General features: G+C 44.9%; 1 protein-coding gene across 6 annotated transcripts in view; it reads left to right on the top strand.

The window, feature by feature from the left end:
- The window catches only part of SEMA5B (semaphorin 5B), a 260,527-nt gene that overhangs the window by 148,980 nt on the left and 89,229 nt on the right, over positions 1 to 22,318 (top strand). For all 6 annotated transcript variants that reach the window (XM_068687501.1, XM_068687504.1, XM_068687502.1 and 3 more), the window contains exon 6: positions 7,045 to 7,090. In XM_068687501.1, the coding sequence (XP_068543602.1) occupies positions 7,045 to 7,090 (46 nt within the window). The remainder of the gene's footprint in view (positions 1 to 7,044; positions 7,091 to 22,318) is intronic.

The raw sequence follows: 22,318 nt of genomic DNA, 5'->3' as shown, positions 1-22,318 counted from the left end.
AGGTTTTTTTCTTAGTTAAAACTTGTACATTTGCTTGAGACCAGAACATGAGCTTTAATTTACTCTCAATAAATCCATCAGATGAAATGCCACACTGCTGCACTGCCAGGTCGCTGGGGCTGGCCAATGCACAGGAGAAGTTGCAGCTGCAAGAGAGCAAGGAGACAGCTTTGCCCCTGGTGTCGTACCTGGAGGAGAGGCAATGGCAGCTTTTCCTTAGGCACTACTGAAAATACTGACTTGTGCTCCAGTTAAGTTGGTGACACGTCGGTTTTGTATGGCAGGGCTCACCACAGCGACGTGCATATCGCTTTATATCCAGATGTCTAGGTGCTAAAGCCCACTGCTCTGTGCCCCTGCGAAGGTCTGAAAAACACCACGAGGAGAAGGGATTGGTTGGCAGTAACTTCATCTCGCCAGCCGCCTCACTCAGTATTTCCATTTAAGTTGTGCTGAACTCATCCCGAGTTGGAGGAGAGGGTGACAGAGCTGAGCGCACTTGTCAGCCCGAGCAGGCAGGTGGGGGGCCGCCAGGGAGCACCTGAATGATGTTTGGTGCATCAGAAGAAGAGGAATTTCACAGCTTGGCTTAGGAAAACACACCGAAGTGATGGGCAAACAGGAGATGAAAGGTCCCTGTGCAGCTCGGGGCCACCGTGAGGTGCTGTAAGTGATCTGGGACTCTGCCAGCTGGAGGAGAGAGGGACAGCAGAGCTGTCAGCTGCATGTCAGGAGAGAGCTGGGGTGGCGTGTGGGATAATATGTGATGGTCTGAGGGATGGACTCACTCTTCCAGGAAAACAGGAACAAACCCACACACCAGTTCTGTAAATTTGGCTCGGGTTCCATCTCGAGGGTTTTGAAGGAACTCATTTATTGAAACAGAGAGAAAAGTAACCAAAACATTTATGGAAATCAGCCTGCCTTTTACAAATATGTTCAAACAATATTTAAAAAAAATCCCAGTTCTCCAAAGCATGCAAATGCTGCTCCCCTCCAGACCATGGTGGGTTGAAGGTGCCTGGGGACACGGGACAACGTGATGCCCCCACCGAGGGGACCCCTCTCCCACCCCAGGGCAGAAGAGGGCCAGGGACAGCCGAGCCCAGCTTACTGCCCTCACGAGGTGTGCGAGGGGGGACATGGCTGCAGATCAAGGGCCAAACCCTTCCTGTGATCCCCCCAGCAGCAACAACAGCCCAGATTTCTGAGGATCGGTGTTGGTCAAGTGTGCCACAGCCATCCTGTTGTCCAGCGTAGTCTGAGGCCACATACATCTGCCTCTTCTGCCTCTTCCACGAGCTGGCACAGCATCGAGACTGCACCCGGTGCTGATACAGCTGCTGGTAGCGCTCCTCCACCGACTGCAATTCGGGGGATTTGATTTCCATCCTTGTTTCTGCTGAGAAGTACGAAATGGGCCTTGTGTGCAAACACGGTGGCAATGCAGACACGGTAGCTGTGACCCTCGCTTAATTTGGAAGCTGCTTAATCAGAATGATATGCTGCTTGCATAAGGAGCCTCTTGTAAGAGGATGCTCCTCCAGCTCCGGCTAGATTTATCACGGAGAAATGTTGCTTTGGGAAAAGCTATTGCTCATATAGCAACTGCATCATATTACTGCGTGCCATTTAGTGTGGCTCTCTGTTGAACATCTATTGATTTTTAAGGAAGAATGATAGACCGGACAAGTTTTTCTTCAATAGAAACAAAATTACTGGTGAATAGGGATCCAGCCTGCGAGAGACATGCTGGCTCACCACCTTTTTTCCCCAGCAGGTGTATGCGAGGACCCTCAAATGAATCTCTCAAGCAGCATTTGCAAAGTGATTGCCACCTCACACTGGGGCAGGCACTTAATTAACTCCTTCTGAGAGCAAAGGCCAGCCCATCCTGCAGGGGCAGGGTTTCTTGGGCTGGCTGGCTGTTTCGGAGGTGTGGATAACCACCTGAAAAGTTCAGCCACAGCTGGACCTGCGTCGAGGTGCTGTGCGGTAAACTAGCATGAGATTTGGTAGCCAGGAGCCCTGGGCTCTGCTCTCGATTCCATCGCTGCCGTGCTGTGTTCTTTGGAGAAGGTCACTTCACCTTTCTCTGGCTCATTTTCTCCATTAGTATAAGGGGGGAATGAGACTAACCAGCTCGCAGGGAGTCCTGAAGCATGACTAAGCTGTGTTTGTCGTGTACTGTGCGAGCACAAAGTACATCTGAGGCCTCCAGGAGCAAAGATGGGAAGAGCTGACAGGAGCTGCTGGCTCCCTGCCCGAGGTTCAGCCCCAGGACTCGGCTCCCAGGGGTACCGGGAGGCAGCACGAGGTTTGTCACATGCATAAATCTGGGCCTTGTTTCGCATTGCCCAAAGGACCCTGCTCCGTTAATTATTTTCCTTATTATCTACACTGCGACAGTGGAGTCCCTCCTGCAGACCTGGCACCTGATTGCAGCCCAAGTTTGGGGAATCCCTTCCTGGAGCACCAGAGCATGCCTGAAATCTCCAGTTACCCACCTGGGCTGTGCTGGGTGCCTTTCAGTGCAGTAATAGCCCCAAAGGAGGAGAGTGACTCTTCACTCAGTCCTCTTTAGCTTTGCCTAAAAGCATTATTTTAGCATGATCAAACATTATCAGCTTCTGTGGGCTTTGCTTCTCCTTGCAGGACAGCTGTGTGGGTTTTGTGCTCACATCAGGATTCTGAGAGATGCAGGTGGTGGCCAGCATGAGGGAGCTCATGGCTCCAGGGTCGCTGGCAGGGGTTGCTGTGAAGCATGGAGGGTTATCTTACCTGCTTAGTCAGCGTGGAGTGGGGCAGAGGTGGGAAATGTGAACAAACCTTGCTGATTTTAATCTGAAGCTAGAGTAACCTTTCATTTACACCTGTTCATTAGCTGCGGGGAAAGCCCTCCTGATTTACCACAGCTGAACTGAAAAGCACGCTCTTTATTAATTAGAAGGAAGCATCATTTTGTCATCAGGCAGAAGCAGTGCCTGAAAAGAGGGCTCTGCTCAGCACTGGAAACCAGCCCATCCGTAGGTTGTATCTGTAGCACGTTGCAGCCCTCATCATTTCAGAACTCCTTAAAGGAGAGGTTTCAGCTTTTCCTCAAGCACTCTTGTTGTGCAGCATCCCACTGGAAAAGCCTCATTTGTCTTGGAGCTCTGTTGCCTGGTGGTATTGTAGACAAAGTTACTTTGCCTTCACTGTGAATTGGTTCAAGGCCACGCGACGTGTGAACGAGTGCATGGGCATCACCTTGCAAAGTTCACCCAAGGTGCTCGTGGCTGTAAGAAATAAACCCTGCCTAAGCAGCTTTGACTTGGGAATGTCGTGGCAAGTGGATTTAAGTGGATATATTCTTTCAGCCTTTAAAATACATCTCAGCTGCTCTCCTGCTGCTCTGGTACGTATGCTTTGTGGTACCAGGCACAGTGAGCGCTTAATCATTTTATAAGGCAGCCAAATACAAATTACAAAGCCAATTAACAAAGACTTCCCTCTACAGGATTTATGCTGCAGCTTGGCTCTGTCCATAGGCAGACTAGCGTCGAGGGCACTGGTTGAGACATAAAGCACTTCAGTGGATACCCAATTTCCAAGAGTTTAAATGGCACTTCAGCACAGGCTTGAATGCTGTGACCACGGTCTTGGCTGAGAATTCGGGGTGTCACTGATTAACACGGGCATCTTCAGAAGTGCACAGATGTTTTGAGCAATAAGGTTAGTAGTTGTGAGCAATAAAGTTAGTAGCAGTAATAATTAGCAATGTGAGGCACCTATAATGTATGTAATAACGTTTATCCCAGAATACTTAGAAGAGTTTAACCTTTTGCTCTGGAGATGGCTGAAATGCAGCCGACTCTGGGATGAAAGAGAGCTTTTGTTGTAAAACCATGGAGTGAAGGTGCGTGACCTTTCAGAACAGAAAGTGAGTAAGAGGTTGACCCATCCCTCCAGGTTTGTGCACCAGCTTCTTACATGGGCGAAGGAGGTTATTAGAAGAGCTGCTTGCACCAAGCAACTGCTCTTCTGGTGTAGTCCAGAGGGGCTTAATTTAAGAAAGAAAGGAATTAGCCAACATTTACAAGATAAAGTGGGGGAGAAAAAAGAAAAGACCAAGAAGGCACCTCATCTATTCATGCAGAGATCTCGGTGTTCTCATATATTTCTTAATCCTACTCTTCCAGCTGCTTTAAATTATAGTTCAGCAAGGTATTAAACAGACATAACTTCAAATACGAGCAGAAAAAAAGACACAAATGGGGCAATTCTAGGTACAATAAACCATGCCTGTCATTCAGAGACCTTGTTCATTCTTGGCCCGAAATTACATTTAGAATGCAATTCATAACAATGGCACTGTCTGATTCAGCAGATCTTTCCCCTTGGCTTTTCGCTCCTCGTATAGTTTTACAGAGCAGGTGTGGTTAAAAGAAGGTGTTATTAATTAAGGATTAGTATGTTCTAGCCGGGCAGGTCGGCTGGTGTCTCTGGTAGCCCAGTCTGCCTAATGGTGCTCATATTGCTGCTGATGAGACGTGAGAAGGATCAAACAAACAAAAAGAGACTGCCAGGGGCTGTGCAGCCACCAGGTAAAGCAAGCTGATGAAAAGCAAAGGGAAACCCTCCTTGCTGTAAGAAAGCTACAAGGTCAGGTTTCGAGAGGTGAGGTTAGTGGGAAGCTTTTGGAAGATCATCGTGCTTCTCACATCAATGCTGTGTTTCTGCCTGGTTTAGGTCTCAGCCACCCGCGTGATCTCACCACTGATGCTTTGCTCAGGTGCTGCGCAGCAGGCACTGAGAGGACAGAAACTGCCTTTTTTTAAATGGACACTAATTCCTGTCTGCATCTGTTTTGGCTGAGTGCTAGGAAAACCGTGTCCTTTAGCTACATCTTTTCCATTAAATATATTTTGGTTGAATTTGCTGTGCAGCACTACTGGGGAAAAAACCTAATATTAAAATTTATTACTCAGTCAAACTGTCCAGCTTTTTACAAGACTGAAACAAGGAGCTGGAATCTGCTGTATGACTTCCAAAATCAATGCATTTAAATAGCATGCTTAACAACAGGATAGCAACTTCAAATCCCTGGTTATGAGAACTTTCTCCTTAGGGTGTTGTAACACTGGAGGCCAGTGACATGCTTAATTTCTGCAGGAGAAGGCTTATTCCATGATACCTCATGTCCTGGAATTGCATTAGTATTTTGGTGAGAGCAGCATGTGCTTCCACTCAGATCAGTCACCGGAGGAGAATTTTCCTCCATTTTGAGATTTTGGCTGTATGTAAGCTTAGCGCCTCTGGTCAGCTGCATGCATCTGCAGGGCATAATATTTAAGTCTGTAGCCAGAGAGTTAATAACAAATTACCTGGGAAAGTGTGCAGTCCTTAGAGACAGAATAAGGTTTCAGAATATGAAAGAGCTGCTGGTGATTGGACAAGGACAGAAGATAGAGGTTTTGTGTGTGTGTTTCTCTGCATACTTACAGGAGGTGTAATAATTACGGATACATTTTGTTCAGATATTGCTAATGGGACTCATTCTTCCCTGGGTAAGCAGTCCCAGTAGAGAATAGGACAGAGGTGGTGCAACTTAGAGCTACACTGGCTGAAGATCTGGTACCAAGAGTTTGACTTCCACGGTCCCTCATCATCCTTGTCCCCACCCGTCTTCATTGACAGTCTGCAGTGGTTGAGATCCTTTGATTTATTTACAGAACTGGGACAAAATATACAGAAACTCAATGATTATGACTTCCATGATATTCAGGTGAGAGACAACAGGAAAAGGAAAAACTGCTCAAGCCTCTTAGTGGTCGTTGTGACCCCATATGGATTTCTCATGTGTGGAAGTTTCAGTAACTTTCTTTGCTTGGGCAGTGTGCTGCTGACTACAGACTCTAATCAAGGCTCTTCAGAAGAATCCTTAGGACCTTTTCATCACTATAAGACCAGAAGTCAACTTCCATTGACTTCTTGACCTCACTGACATTGCACTTGCATTTTTGGTAGGTAGGGGAATGTCCCTAGACTAGCACTTGTAGGGTGGATGAAGCTCTGCCACCAAAGCTGCACTTTCTGCTGCTTAAACAGAGCCACCACAAAACCATTGTTCACCTGGTGCAATATAAATATGTCTTCTCTGGGAGGTTGCGGTGACAGGGATGTTGGAAAAGGATCACAGCTCTTCACACCGATGAAGATGACAGATGGGATGCAAAAATATGAAGCTAGGTATGGCCAAAAGCCTCAAGCACACAATCAAGTCCATATGGCTTAATACATGTCAGCTGATTGCTGGTAACTGCATTGTCTTAGCAAGCAAAAATGTGAGGTAAAACCTGTTAACTAAGACTCTTCCATAGATGTTGATGCAAATGTGCCTTCCCTCCTGTTTGTGTTGGGATAGGAACATGCAGAGGGAGGGCTGCAGCTCGGCTGATGTGTTGTATCTCATGCTACAGTGACTTCTGTCAGGAATTCCCTTGCTCTGCCTTTGAAGATGTGATGACAGGAGGATTGGGAGTATCTGCAGTCACTGCCTTGATTTCCCTGCTGGTTTTCCATGCAGAGAGGTTCTGCTGAGAAGTACCTCTCCTCTCCTCCTCCTTTTGCACCAAGTCCATCTGCAAGGATAGACTTGGGGGGAGTGTACTGCAGGAGGCAGCTTTGCTCCAGCTGGCTTCTATTCAACCCCAGTTTTCTCAGTCAGCAGAAAAAAAAACCTGAACACAGCCCTTACAGGGCTTCGACCAAAGCCCTCTGAGGGTCTTGAAATAGACCCTGTTCTGTTGGGATTTCAGTGTGGGCCTCCATTACGAGGTTTGGAGTATTTTACTCCAGCCCTGCTCAGAGCTTTGCTATAAGGCTTGCTAAGACAAATGAACAAGGGACACGTTATTATTTTTACATTCTTTGGAGAGAAATCCAACAGGCCCTCGTTGTCCATAGAAATGGATAACCAAAAACTATTACTTGCATTTATAACTTCTCCCTTCCTTCTTTTCATAGCCTAACAATTTGTCTTTCTTCTGCTTGCTCATGCAGGAACTACCTCTTCAGACTTAGTCTACACAACGTTTCTCTCATTCAGGTATGTTCACTTTTTACTCTTTTGTTTTATTTGACTTGTTAACAATGTTCTGTAGTATTAGATGTGTGTTTTCAGAAGCCTGTAGAGAGTAAATTTGCAGAGTGGTGGAGCAGGGAGAGGACAAAGTCAGAACCTAATGCTTATTTCCACTCCTGCGATGATGCTGGGGGAAGGTTCTTGTACACTTGCCCATTTGGACAGCGCTCTGTGCTCTTGATTCTTGAGTGTTTGGGTGGTAAGAGGATGTGCCAAAAATATGGCATCTTAAAGGAACAAAGCAGGTAGTGTAACTGATACAGGCTTAAACTCAACAATCAATAGCAATCCTCCTTCATTAGAGGAGATGTTGACAACACGTAGGAAAAGCTTTTACTATTCTTGTACATCCCCATTTTGAGTCTATGTCAGCCCTTGTGACCATGGACTGCTGAGAAGCTGTGTTTTGCTGAATGCGTTGCTAAAACCAGGGTTGGACTTGCGAGCATTCAGCAGGCGAAATGGGCAGCAAAATATATGTTAACTGTGGCAGAGCGGAGGCAAAGCAGCTGAAGTCTGAAGGGGTTTGCAAATGTCTAGCAGTATTAGGACTTGCCTCGCACTGCACCAAATCTGGAATTGAAAGACGCAGTAAATATGGTTGATGAAAACTCCAATCTTTAAATTAATAAATACCTATGCTCTGGGAAATTTCCTATGTTCTGTAGTTGCTAGAGCACCAAGGATGTATTCAGACAGAAGGAAGGGTCTTCTTGCTCTGCCTGGCTATGTAAAGAAGCCATTAGGCCAGTAGTGCCAGCTATTCCCATGTGCACAAGCCTTGTGCTGTTAGTAGGGGGTACAAGTATAGATGGAGAGAAGAAAAGATGTTTAATGGTTGTAAAATGCATTGAATCTTCCTTTAAAAGGAAAACAAAGTCCGGAGTTACCAATGACAACAATAAAGAGTTAGAGAAGCTGATACTCCCATTTGGCAGGAGTTTTCCTTTGCAGAGCTGTATTAGCATGACTGGAAGGATTCCAGCGAGCACACAGGAGAGGGAAGTCTCTGTAGTTATGCAAGATGCCGTACCTTCTGCAACGCCTGCGATCACACTGCCTGACACAGCCTCTTGTGCTCGTCAGATGAGGGGTCCCCTTTCCACGAAACCCAGTCGTGAATTTCCTTACACACTTCTGAAGTCAGGCTTGGCTCGGGCCCTTCTGAGCACAGCAAATTTCCTTTCCTACATGGCAAAAAATGGGAAGTCTCCTTCTGTGGCACCGGAGGATGCTGTGGGATCTCCGGGTTAACATAATGAGCTTAGTTTGCTCCTGCTTTCTGGGTGTATCCGGTCACTTTGCCAAGACTTTTTGCATGACAAAGAGAGCATGGAATTATGTTGACACACGTGTTGGGAATGATGGAAGCGATTGTTTCTCGACCTAATGGTTGCCTAAGTAGCTGCTTGGCTCGCCTCCATAAAGCACATGATGCGGCTTAGAGGCACCCCCTCCCACCTTCCCCTCGCCGTGCATCATTTTAAAGATCAGATCAGAAAGGGAGACAAGAAATGCAGGGAGTTTGCAGTTAGATCTATGGAGAGCGAGAACTCCGTTTAAGTAATCACAGTGCTAATTTGGGTTGGTTTGTATCTCCTCTTTGTAGCTAAAATACAGCATGGTCAGACCTGATCTGGGGGTAGTTTTTCTCCTTGAAACTGTGGTCTGATTTATTTCTGCTCATGGCACTTACTCTTCAGGTTGCTGGTGGTGCTGCATCTGCCTCAAGGTGCAGGATTGTGTTGGCAGGTGTCTGCTGCTCAGTTGTACTTCCATGAGGAGCGGGCAGAAGCACGAGGAGAACAGTTTTCGGAGGCAGCAGGGCGTGCTGGCTGTGGGCAGAGCCTGGAAGCAGGAGGAATACACCTCTCTACAGCACTGCTGGGCGAAGTTTAAAGCTGCTTTTCACTGAGAGCTCTCGTGCAATCTGCTCTACCCCTAGGCTGTACCGTCCCTGGGGAAAAGCCACGGGCACATTTCAGCCCCACAGCAGTCACGGAAAGGAGAGGAGGCCGGGGGGCTCCTGTGAAGGAGATGATCCTTAATCAGCTTTTCAGCACAGGTGGCAACTGCCCCTCGCTGAAGCAATACCCCGGTGCCACTACTTGCTTGCACAGCACATGCAGTACTCGGGGCTCTCATTCTGTAATGGGGAGATTTACTAGCCTGCCCTGCCTAATGCATGTTTTCCCTGACGGTTATCTTTTCTTTAACAAGAAAATGAGTATTTCCTGCCATTGAGCAGGCCATAAAGTTTTTCATCATAACATTACTTTATTCAACGCTTTTCAATGGGTATAAATTCTCCTTTTTCGGGATTATAATCCCCTTTATGTCTATTGCATTTCACAAGACCAGTGTTAACTATGTCGTTACTCACTGATTTTAGAGAGCTCCCAGGCTTTCAAAGGCTGCTTTTTCCTTCTACCTGTTGAATGACTGTGGGTGGCTTTCATTTAAGCCCAGTGCTAATAAAAAGAGCAAGAGTTCTCCATGGACTTCAAGGATCTTTTTTTTGAAACCATCACTCCTGAAAATACGTTTTAGGAGTCTTTAGTTCCAGAAGCTAAAGTTCTGGTATTACTTCTGAATCCGAGTTGGACTGCCATGAGTATAAATCTGGTTTTGTGATCTCCCCAGAAGAGAACACCGTGGAGCGCCGTGCAGCCGTTCCACAGGGCTGGGGTAGGAAGTTACTGACTTCGAACTGCAGAAGACTAAAAGGCAATAGTTAGCTTTATGTGGGCAAGGTACTGCATAAGACCCGTGTAAAAAGATAGCATTACCCAGTAGAGCAGTTGTGATTTCAGGGGAGGGGAGGAAGGTTTTAGAATGTGGCAGCTGGCTGTTGCTTTTTCTTTCTTAGCTCCCAACTCTTTGTTTTGGGTTTCTTCTCCTGAACTAGATGGTTTTATCCCTGCTATTCTGCTGTGTTCCAAACCTTGCTCTTGACTTGGATTTTTTCTGTTGGTCCTGCTGAGGTTATCACTCCAAGAACTGTGGCACCAAGCTTTTACACGAGAACTGGTGAGCAGAACAAGTTCGTTCCCTGGTAGAACAGTTCTCTGGGATTTTTTTTCCCTCTCTTTGTTTCTGAAATGTGTTTCAGCAGTTCCATTTGGGACCCGAGGAACCTTTCAGCACTTGATTGTTATTTGCAAGACAAACTTTGGTGGCGGTTATTTTTTCTTGTGAGAAAAAAAGTTTGGCTGAATGTCAACATCCAGAAGGAAATTGGGGCCAAGTTATTTTGGGGATCACTTGTGATTTTGTTTGCCTCGGCCTTTCTTGCCAAAATTGAGGCACATTGTTAGTGAATTTCTAAAAATCAGCATCTTGACGTGCCCCAGGTGGGGTATCCAAAAGCACCTGTTAATTTTGGAAACTTTGGCATATAGCATTAAAATTCTTGCTGCGGTAAAGAACTGTAGTTTAAAAATGGATGCTGCTGTTAATCTTTTAGCATCTCTTTTATACAAAATCCATGTAACGTTCCGTCTCCATCTTTAAACTCCCCTTTTGTATGCATTATAAGCGCTAAATATGAGACGTTTCATAGAACACGTTTTTGAAATGATGTGCACTTGGAGCACATGCTGTTTAATTTATGCATGGGCCTGAAACAAGGTTAGCTCCTAATCTGCAGCTTTCACAGTGAGGCCATAGAAAAGTCTGTTTTATACTGGAGTTTGTAATTAATGGAGTAGGTGGAAGGGTCATTTTAAAAACATAAGCCTTTGAGCAAATTTTAAAAAATGCACGATGCTGATTAGGTCTTCTTAGCAAGGAATGCTACTCTCTGGTGTGCATTAAAAGCAGGCTACTTGGCAGGCATTTCATAAATCCCAGTACGGTGCCTACCCCCTGTTCACCCTGATTTTACCTGGAATTTAAATTTCTCAATAGAAATGAGTGGGAAATGATTTTTCCATTTCCAAAACCTTTTTGAGATGCCAAGATATTTTGCACTGTGATGAAAATAAGACTTTTTGACATCTTTGTAAAATCTGAAAGAGAAGGAGGTAGACACATGGTTGCTTGGGATGAAAATATACCAGGCCAGGTTATTTTCTGAAGTGAAAGTTATTTTCTGAATAGAATGTTATTTTCTGAAGTTTCTGATTTCCCTTCCCATCTGTGACCAAAATTTGCCCTCTGAACCCAAGGGACCCTTCCAGACTTTCTTCTAATAAGTTTAATAGAAGCTGTTAGGATTTCATAAAATGTTTTGATTCCAATTATTTCCTTTAATGGAAGATCTTTTGTGAAAACTCTCTAACCAGCCCTTTGATGTCTGTTTACTCAACAGTTACGTTATATCAGCTAATAGTATTTAAAATACTTTATGGGTATGCAGTCCCTTTCTTAAAAATAAACCATATTTTAACAGAATGTGAAAGAATAAAAGAGTGTACCTGTTGGAAAACTATTTGGAAGACATGCTATTTCACTTTTTAATTCATGCTGAAGTTTTGAGGTTAAAACATGTTTTAATAAGCAATCTCATGTTTTGTCCTCTTGAGTGAGGATGAAGTTCAGGAGAGAGCATCGCACTTCTCAGATAGTCTGAATTTGGGATGCTTGTCTGTGGGGCTATGCACTGCCCAGCACCAGCAGAGCTGTCAGCAGCTAGATCCCCAATTACCTAACTACAAAACATCAGGATGCTAAAAAACACATCAACTCCAAATGGATAAATTGGCAGCACGTGCATTCCTGTGAGCACTTCTGAGCATGCTACAGTCACCAGGGCAAAACTTTATGAATTTTCAGGACTGCTGAAAGTGTAAGGCTTAAACCCGAGCTGGAAGTTAGCAATGTGTCTGAGCAGCAGTAGCTCCGAAAGCTTCACATCATGAAGCTTGCTGAAATCAATTTCTTTCTGTTGATATCATGGGGTTTTGCAATGGGTGTTTTTCTTCAGACCTAAAATAGGAACGAAGTGTTTCCATATGGCCCTGTAGCAGATGAACTGCCGCTCTGTATCCAGTGCATTTCCTGTAGAGACTGTTTTACTCCAGTTTTTCTGCCTTTGCTCTAAGAAGCAGAAACATCTCTACTGTGGAGGGGAGGCTCCCAAAACCGAGCAGCTGCTCCTCAAGTCACACTTCCCTCCCTGCCAGTCCCTGGAGGGCTCTCTGTCTCTGTGGCATAATCACTGGTAAGCCGACAGTGCCTGTCAACAACATGTAGTTAATAATAATAAAACTTGCCCCTCGGTCCTAAATATGCCACGTAGCAGCAAACTGAACAGCTTTAGTGTTTTACACTTTGAATCCAACAAACCGAGCATTAAATTGTCAGAGAACCGTGGGATGGCTCGGATTGGAAGGGACCTCAAGGATCGCCTGGACAGGGCTGCCACCTACCACATTGGGTTGCCCAAGGCCCCATCCAACATCACCTCCACAGATGGGATCCACAGCTTCTCTGGGCAACCTGTTCCAGTGCCTCACACCCCAAAAGATGTGGGGCTCGCAGTCCCAACCCATACTGCTGGCTTGGCCTGCTGGTGGCTGAGGGAAACTTCCCGTGCCCAGCGTATCTGTGTGCTGCTTGCTCCCTGGTGAGACGGGGCTGTAGCACTTCTTCGTAGAGTAGTGTGAGTTCTGTCAGCAGAAAGAGGTGACCGTGTGGTATTTCACATTCACTTGCAAGCACATCCTTGAGTCAGAGCCATTCCCATTTTTCAAAATACCCTTTTAAAACTCAAGAAGAAACCATGTATTGACACAACAGCACGAACTTACGCATGCTCAAAAGCAGGCCCAAGTTTGCTGAAGGTATTTATCTGTTCAATCTAGTTGTAGTGTCAAGATTATCGTCCAATTTAAAATCCAGTTTGGGAAGTCATTTTGGGAAAGAGTGAGAACACTTTGCCTAGTCATATGTAACACGGAGCCACCTGACAGGAGCTCCATTTTGAGAAGTTTAGGAATAAGCTGCACTTCCCAGAAGTCATTTTCTTAAAAGCAGTTTATTATTTGTTTCTTGCAGATTTCCAGATACTTCTTTGAATTATATCGTACATATTCCTAGATAAAACATTTCTTTCTTTACTTTTAGGCCAATGCAGTTCCCTCATTTAAAAACATAATCAAAACCTCTACAAGAGCAGATGAAGTCTTTAATATGTGGCTCATAGCTGAGTTATGATTGTCACATATTTTATCAGTATGCTACATTTTTTATTAACAGATTAACATATAAATCTATTCATAAATCACCTTCTGAAGCTGCACCTCAAACCTCTCACTCTCAGCCTAGAGGTTTAAAGCTATTCCATAATAAAGCTTATATTGGCTGAACAAACTTTCTGGCAAATTCAGCTTTTTATTCTGATGGTTTCAGGTTCCCAAATCAAATCTATTCCCTGAATACACCCCTCCTTAAAATGACAGATCAAGAGCTAGACTAGCTTTCAGGTGCGGTTTTCCCTTCGCAGGATTTATTTAAGAGAGAATTTCTACCCAGAGTGGGAGGTGGCAGAAGAAAACCAGGCATGTCAAACTGGGGGTGGCCACGTCTGGAGGCCACACTTCATTCTCCAAGGACACACTCCTCCAACTGAGTGAGGACTGCAGGGAACTGTGGTGTTTAAAAGGCTCTGGCATGAGCTGCTGGGAACCAGCTTCGTCCTGATGCTACTCATCAGCTGAAATGCAGAGAGCAGGGGAAGCAAATCTCTTGTCACACTCCATGGTGTTGAGTGATTTCTGAACACAACATCCTCTCTGTCTGAGAGAACCCAACTCAGGAGTCCATTTATATCTAGCAAAGCTTTTAAGCCCGTGTTTAGCTTTAAATAAATGCCTATTTTCCTTTGAGAATTGTCAAAGTTAAGAACATGCTGCATGCTCCACTGAGTGAGAATAATTTCAATATGTGCATTAATAGATTTGCTAAACTGTCTCAGAGCACACTGCTTGGTTGTAATCAATACAATTGCCCTTTAAAATGAGTATTTAGGCATTAGGAAGTTCTCATATATATGCTTACATATATATTTACACATACATGTATATATGTACACATACACATGAGGATCATACATACATATATGGGGTTGTATAGCATGTATAAGAGGTTCAGGAGCCATAGCTGTTTGCATTCATACTTGGCACGGAGCAGGGCAGCTTGCTCGGAGCCAGTGAAGGCGAGGGAGACGATTTACATCCAGAGGGGAATGAGCCTGTTAGGCTCACAGGGCAGGTGAGGCGTGCAGGAGGACTGTCAGCTGTGGATTGTCAGCCTGCTCTCCTGGAGAATTTGTCAGTTGTCATTACCTCCTTCCCTGCCTCACCTCACTTAAATGCCAAAATTACTACAGGGGTATTGGTCTTTGTCAGCAAATATTATGAGCAGGATTCAGAAACTGAGAATTTAATTAGCTGCTGAAGTCACTTACTGATAACAGTGGCATATTGGGCTCTTTATTTGATAAAACCTTGTCAGGCATTTTATGTATAAGAAATGAAGACTAATGTTCTTATTCCTTGCAACTTACAGTCAGGACCATTAAACATCCTTATACAGAGAAGAAAAAAAAAAAGGAAAATGAGAAAAAGAAATCTCACGGACTTCTCATTTCTTGACACCAGCGTTGCTTCTGTATCTTTGCCAAATGTATTTCAGCTCTTCCGTTTGCCCTTGTTTTCTCTGTGGGCAGCTTCTCACTTCAGTGCCCCAGGAGGCTCTTGGAGACCTGCATGAGCTGGTGGCCGGTCCCCTGCCCTGCCCACGCCTCCATCCTCTGCTGCTGCCAACAAGCCAGCTCTGCGGGACCTCCTGGCAGGCAAAGCAGCCTCTTGTTAGAGGCTGCACCTTAACTAGATCATCATTTATATAAACTGAGTTTAATACGAAAATATTAACATATAAATAACATTATTTAATTTATATTATTATCTATCACTGTTTACTATTTTATTATTTTAGGGATGTGGGGTGTTCTTAGATATGGAAGAGTTTCATTCTCTAGCTGGGAATCCTGTCTTGCCACAAGGCAGAGAAAGCAACTTTTCTGCCCCAGTTAGGTTGGGATTGTTAATTTAAGCTGTAAAAGAGGATGGGCTGAATGCAGCACCTCCACCTAGGAGCAGTGGATGTGGCAGCAGCGACCTGTTGAGCTTCACTTGCCAACCGAGGGCTCGCTGAGCACCCAGCAGAGGAGCTCGGCGAGCTGGGGAGAGGTCCTGGCACCCCACTGCATCTGCTGCCAAGTCAGAAGTGAGAGAAGTCCTTGGTAGTACATGGCACTGCATCTCATAACACCAACAATAGAGTATCTGGGCCAATTACTGAAAAAAAAAAGCATCTTTTTTATTTAATTTTTATTTTTTAAGACTGAGAATACAGGGAAATATCTACGTTTTATACTCAAAGTGGAGCTTAAGAGAGATTTAAATGATTCATGTCCCTTGCGCTGGCTCTCTGCACAGGATTAAGTTTGACCCTGATAGCATCCAGTCATTTATAATGAGAGCATTAAAAAATCACCATTTATTGATTTGCACCTCTCTAAGAGGACCCATGGATGACCTCATATGTTTCCCTTAAAACCAGCCGTTGAGCTCTTCGAAAAAAAGAAATGAATTATTTTGTAGTAAATACATTTCATGTCAGCGCATGCATTTTTTCCCTGGATAAATAATCCCGGTTTCTCTGTTAGTAACAGTTTAGCCGATGTGTGTTTTACAGCTTCTTTTAAACGTAATGGTTCTGAATGACTAATAGGAAGGGGATTATTGGAGCCGGGAGCTATTCAGCAGTCACTAACACGGCCTGCGCAGCTGTTACCATCCACCCAGGGCTGAGACAGGAACAGTTTGCTCATCAGTCCCTCAGGACATCCATCCTGTCCCAGCATGGCAGACACAGCTTCCCCCCCTCCTTTGATAGCCTCAGAGAGCTTTGGCCTCGAAGGTTTTCCCTGCCTTCCCCAGGCTGTACCTGCGAAGGAGGGTGAGGAAATCTAGTGGTGGGGTGTTGGGAACCACCACAGCTTCAACAGTCCAGAGGAACAGCATCTTACAGATACTCTACAGTCACTAAAACACTTGTTTCATCTAAAAGTTACCACGCCGTGGTTATATCCATCTGATACGCTTTTATTGATAACAGGACCAAGTGGAGACTGTGCTCTTCTGAGACTGGGGAGACCAAGCACGGGGAGTCAGTGGAAAGAGATGCGTAGACAGATTGCTTATTTCTGTGCATTCTCTACGAGGACAGCCTGGATAGCATGGACTAGTTCAGACAGGAGGCAAAGCATGGCTTGAGTTTTTGAGAGTGTTTTATTTCCTTGGAAGTAAAGAAAAAGGAATAACAGGGCTGCAGCCGTTTGGATAGGCTGCAAGGGTGCCCAAAGAGAAGAGCTTTAAGCTTTATTAGGCATGACAAAAAAGTTCTGAAGTTAGCCTGGGAGTATTAAAAGACAAACTGCAGTTGCCTAAGAGGAGAGGATTTTGATGCATGGGACAGAAAGGAATGATCAATGGTTCATAAATATACCAGTGGTAAACACAGTGACAGGAGAAAAAATGTATGTGGCTAATATAATTGTTACAAATTTAGCAGCTTTTGCTATGAAATCAGTTACTGAGGGTTTAAGAACAAGGCTTTTTTTTTTTTTAAAGACAAGATAAATGTTAAAGCATTGAAAACCACCAAAAAGGAGTCTGACCGAAGAAGCACAAAGCAGTACGCTGCATTAAGCCTGTTGGAGAATCAGTTTGTATTCCCCCATCTTAATTACAATCCGTATTCTCAAAACTCATTTGTAGAACGCTTGACCTTGGTGGAGGTCAGACACAAACGTGGTGGAAGGGAGGGAAGGGAAGGGACAGGTGGCAGAGGGAAGGCAAGGGCAGGACTCGAAGTGAAGAAAATTGGAAAATAAATCCCGTGTTGGCAGGAGCAGGCAAATGGGAGAGCAGAACAGAGGAGCTGAGAGGAAGGAATAAAAGACACCGCATCAGAGTCTCCTTTGCAGGAGAAGGAGCAAATAAATTCCTTGTTGAGCTGGAGCTTGGCAGAGCTCACTACGGCATCAGGTGCTGACGTCTGGTGTTGGAGAAGAGGAGGCAAAAGCAAGGCAAACTGTGACAGCCCAAGCAGGGAGTCTGAAGGCATCTGTTCCCCAGCCTTGGGAGGAAGCTAGGTGGATTGATGCTACGCACAGCAGTGGGCTCTGGCCACTTAGAGCAGGTGGGAAGTGCCTCCTGCCAGGCCTGGGCGGCGTTAGGTACACCCAAACTTTTGGTGGTGGGGTAGGAGAGGGGCTGACAGCCATCTTCCCTAAGCCGGCAGTCCAGTTTTCAATTAAACTGTGGAGCATTTCCATTCTGCAGCGATAAATGAGAGGCTTGAGCACTGATTCTTGATAAATCAACCGCATTACTTTTATCCAGACTGGCTGCTAGTGCTTCTCCGAGAGAAGCGTTCGATTTTATATTGATCAGGTGCTGAACTCAACCACTGCATGTGCTGCTGGTGACGTGATGGCATTTGGAGCGTAAAGCTTTTGATCCAAAAGTAAAGAAAAGTGGAGATTCGGGTCCTGTCAGCCTTGTCATTTCCCCCCTGACCACTAAAAGTGTTGCTGCATCTCACAGAGATAAGGCTGCAGATAACTATAGGCTGCTCAGAGCCTTCCAGTGTATTTAGGACTGGATGGATGTTGGCTTCACACCTAATTGGGATTGCTGGGGAGAGGAGTTGGGGGAAGCGTACAGGGAATTCAGCACTGTTGGTTCTTCACTTTCGCGGTATTTAAGTGTTCCTTGCTGATGGAGCACAGATGGTCTTAGATTAAGGAAAAAACATGCCAGAACTGCAGGCTAGGTTCAGACTGGGGAGTTAAGCTTGACATGAAATAAGCAGAAGGCTGTAATTAGCTTATCAAGAGCATTAGGCACCTGGCGGAGGAAAGCAGGTATGAAATGCACAATGTAGCTATGGAACAATTAAAAAAGATACTGAAATCTGTTTTACGAAGCATGGGGGGGCTTTTCATCACTGACTTCCTCTTCCAGCCCAGCCTGGTAGCATCTGAAAAGTTCTCCTGATTCTTGGTTATCAATGATTTATCAGAAGTGTTCCTGACAGCTTGTGGTTGTGAGCACCAAACCTCACAGAAACCAGAGAGGCTAAAGGTCAAAATCTAGGTGCGATGCCAAAAACCTAACTGGAAAGGTTGCACCACACTTGCTTGTGCACCATGTGCACTCCCTGACTGCAAGTATCAGTCATCTCGCTGCTCCCTTCTGTTCTTTCTGCCTGTTTTTTTGCAGCCACCTGACGTCTTTCACCCTAACCCTGGGGTTCAGGCTCAATGGGGCGAGGATTGCCATTTAATTGTAAGCAGAAATGCCCATCAGAGCTCAGCTGAGTGTTCCGCATGCTACCACAGCACACGTCCAAAGCCTGCTGTCTAGGAACAGGAGTCTGGGTTCTTTCTCTAGATCTGCGAAACAAACAGAAATTCAGACATATGCTGAACTGAACAGAGAAAGTACAAAGACTCCTTTTTACTTAAGCTGAGGACTTAGAATTTGTTTTGCTCATATTCTTGAAGCTGAAAAGCTGTTATTTAAAATGGGGAAGAGCAGAAGGGAAAGTCTGGTTTCATTTTTGGTCCCCATGCAGCTTAGGCTCAAGCAGCATCTCTGTTCTTACCCTGCCTTGCGAAACTTTCCCAGTCTCTCTGGCTTGCTCAAAACTGGCCCTGGCTAATTAAAGTAATCTCAAAGCTTTCCTTTGGTCTCAATAGTGCATCTTTCACTTAATTAAAGATTTCCAGTGCCTTTTTTCCCTTTTGGTTGCACTACAGCAAGCTTAAGTGCACAACCAGAAAAGAATGTTGATAGGGTAAGTTGAATCACATGCACATTTTATTTGTTTAATTGCACACTGCCCCCTTTTTTCAAGCCAAGACAGGATTCAACCCATGCTCAACCTCTTATACGATTTTAATGAGAATATATTGCAGTGTTTGTCATCCGAAAGAGTATTAGGCCCCCACTAATGCAATAGATGTGATTTCCCTAAAGAAAAACAGGAGGCACAGAACAGTGAAAATGTCATCCTGAGTTCTTCATTAGTCTCTTTAATACTGCAAGATGTGCTGATTTTGATTCCTGAATCTCAGCCTAATTGTTGGGAGAATCGGATCCAAATTGGGCATTTCCTCCAACTTATTTTAGCTCCTTCTCAAAGCAAACAAGTAAATGCTGAACAAGTATTTTCAGTGATGTAACCTGGAGAGGAATAAAGAATGCAAGACTTCCCCACTTTAGAAAGCTGATAATACACAGAGGTTTCACATGTGATTCGGTGATTACATTTTTGATTTGAAGCATATATAGGGAGATTGCTTTTCATAGCTGAACTCTTAATGTGGGTGTACAAAAATGCACTCGGTTGACTGTGCAGGATTTGTCCAGTCTGTCTCAGAAGTGGAAAAAAGAAAAGCGTGTATAGTGGAGAACCCTTAACATCTCTACATAGCAGTGAGCTTCAAAGAGACACAATGGCAAAGAAACCCGGAGCAGAAAAATGAAGGAGAATAAAATAGCCTTGCTTGATGCAGAAGTACAAAGGAGACTATAGCCATGGTAAATTGATTTTGTACTGAATATGGGCTGGTCCATTGGGAGGGTTTTTGAACCTCCTATTCCAGAAATCATTGTGCAAAACAGTGAGAGGAGGCTGCTTAGAAGTCTTGTCACATCCATCAGTGGAGCACACAAAGAGGAAGGAGGGATTTAGCTGTGAATGGCGACTCTGCCAGAGAACATAAAGGGGTGGAGATGGACATCTTTTGGCGGTAGAGGGGCCTCGAAGGAGGAATTGTCCCCACTTTACCAAAGGCGACCATTGCTGTGACTCCATTCTTAGTGGCTTCTTAGAAATAGCTTGTTGTACTTTGTTTGTAGCTACTGAAGAAAAAAAAAAAAAAAACAAAACCTGTTCTTTACAGAACAATCGGTGCTGGAGGTGTGAGAAAGTGCTGTGTGGTGCCCACCTGGCCACAGCCAACCAAACCTTCACACATACCAGCTGTACGTGAATTCCTGACCTGTTCTCACCTTCAGTGAATTTTTCTTTAATCATTTCTGACTGAGTATATTTTAACTTCTTTATTTAGTTATTTCATTGATTTACCATATAATCTTACGTCTTTGTAATCTCCAGTATATTTAGTAAATGTTTGTTGTCATAAGCTATAAACTGAATGTGACATGGCAAGAAACCAAATTCTGCTGTGGATGTTAATTACCCAATATGCTAAAAGTCTCCTCTCAGTTTCTGTATGCTTTTGATCTTCAGTAATAGGAAACACTGTAAGTCATCCTTCCCTAACATCTTCCGTGCTGTTTTCCAGTTCTGGGTGTTGTCATTCATTCTAAACTGGCTACAGGCGAGAGCTTTAAGGTCTTTTTTCACTTTGCATGCCAAATGTCCCCGTTAACTAAGGCTGTCAATTTGCATTTGGCCCTATCCATGCTTTTGCACACTTAAAAGCAATAGAAATATCCAGTGGATTAACTTTTCAAAGAGAAGGTGAGTATTCCCATATAGCACTTGCAACTAAATCATTGCCGTGTTAAGCTTTCAAGCTACGTGAAGTACATCATCAGCAAAATGAAATCATTGCCGCAGACTGGCATTTTTCTTTACATAGAATGATAAAAATACAAACAGTAGATAGTGGAAACAGAAATCCAGTGCCATCTTTATCTCTGTTCTCCAGAGCTGTATCTTTCTTCCAAAGTAACATCTTGGCATGTTCATCTAACATTGCTGCATAAATATATTGCTGTCGGAGTGTGCTCAGCATATAGCCCCAGCACAGTGTGTATCCCTGCTTCCTTTCCCCTTATAGGCAGCGCTGCAATCCGATCTGCTGCTAAAACCTGTAATTTGGGTATCATCCCTGGCTGCCACGAGCCCTTCAGTCCAGGTGTAGCATCTCTTAAGGCACACCCTTAGCTCCCTGTGTGACGAGGTCACCAGTGTCCTTGCACCCTTCCACCCATCTCCCTTTCCCTGGGACAGGAGCTTGCCAGGAGCCCTGTGCTGCTGGGATGTGCTCCCTGTGCAGAAGGGAGGCTGTGGGAGATTTAAAGCATTTTACTTTGCACTTGAGACAGGACAGAAGTGTGAGCAGAGAGGGTTGCCATGACTGAGGTCATGTGCAGTGGCTCGTCAGGCTGGGATAACTGGATCAAAGGCAGAAGAGCTTGCCTGCGAGGAGGCTGAGCCCCACTTGTGGCAGGTGTCACAGCGGTGCTCCATCCAGATGTGTGCACAGTTGGAGAACATAAGGTGGGAGGACAGGCTCGTCTCTAAACCAGTGAAGCTTAGCAGTGAAAGCAGTCAGTACTGGAAGCTCCCCACCCCATCTGAGGGGTGCAGATGTACAGCATTTTTGTCATCCTTGTGCAGTTGGTGAGCTGGGGCTGAGGAACTTGAGACCATTGATACTGCATTTCTCATGCTCAGGATGTGTAAGAGTTTGTGAGATACAGGGGAACATGAATACCGAAAAATGGTGTCCTTTGGAACTGAGCTACGATCTGTTGTTAAAATGAGGCAGCCCTTCTTTCTGATGAATTTTGCCTTCCTTACTGCGCCCGAGCATGGCATCCCCTTCTGTTCTGGTGCAGAGCGGTGGTGCTCAGCAATCTACAAATGCCAGGCCAAAATCCATCACCGGACAGTAAGAGCCTGATGTTTGTTCACAGAGAACAGATCGGATTCTGAGATGAAGGTTATGGGAACTGGGACCCACTGATTTTGCCTGTTTGCCAGCCTTTGTCTTCTAAGCGTTGGATTTTGAGGCCTTCCCAGACGGTTGTGGCCCAGCCACTACCGCAGAGCCACGCAGCTGGGCCCAGCTGGTGATTTGCATGTTGGGTACCTCCTTTAAACTAAACTCAGAGCTTGAGTTTTACTGCAGCCTGAAGGCTCTCAGATCACTTACGGGAAATCAATTAATTTGATAAAACACCGAGCAATTCCCTTCATCCAAGTCCCCCCCATACAAATTGACCAAATCCTGCGGCCATCCCTCACACCTGTCACTGCACGCAGCAGTGACCTGCAGCGTGCGTGGTGCAGGATGAAGCAGAACTATTTATTGAGGCTTGCCATTATGTCATTTTGGTATTAGTTATCTGTTTA

This window comes from Anas acuta, chromosome 6, assembly GCF_963932015.1.
Source record: "Anas acuta chromosome 6, bAnaAcu1.1, whole genome shotgun sequence".
Taxonomy (NCBI): Eukaryota; Metazoa; Chordata; class Aves; order Anseriformes; family Anatidae; genus Anas; species Anas acuta.
This window is presented reverse-complemented; position numbering and strand designations above follow the sequence as displayed.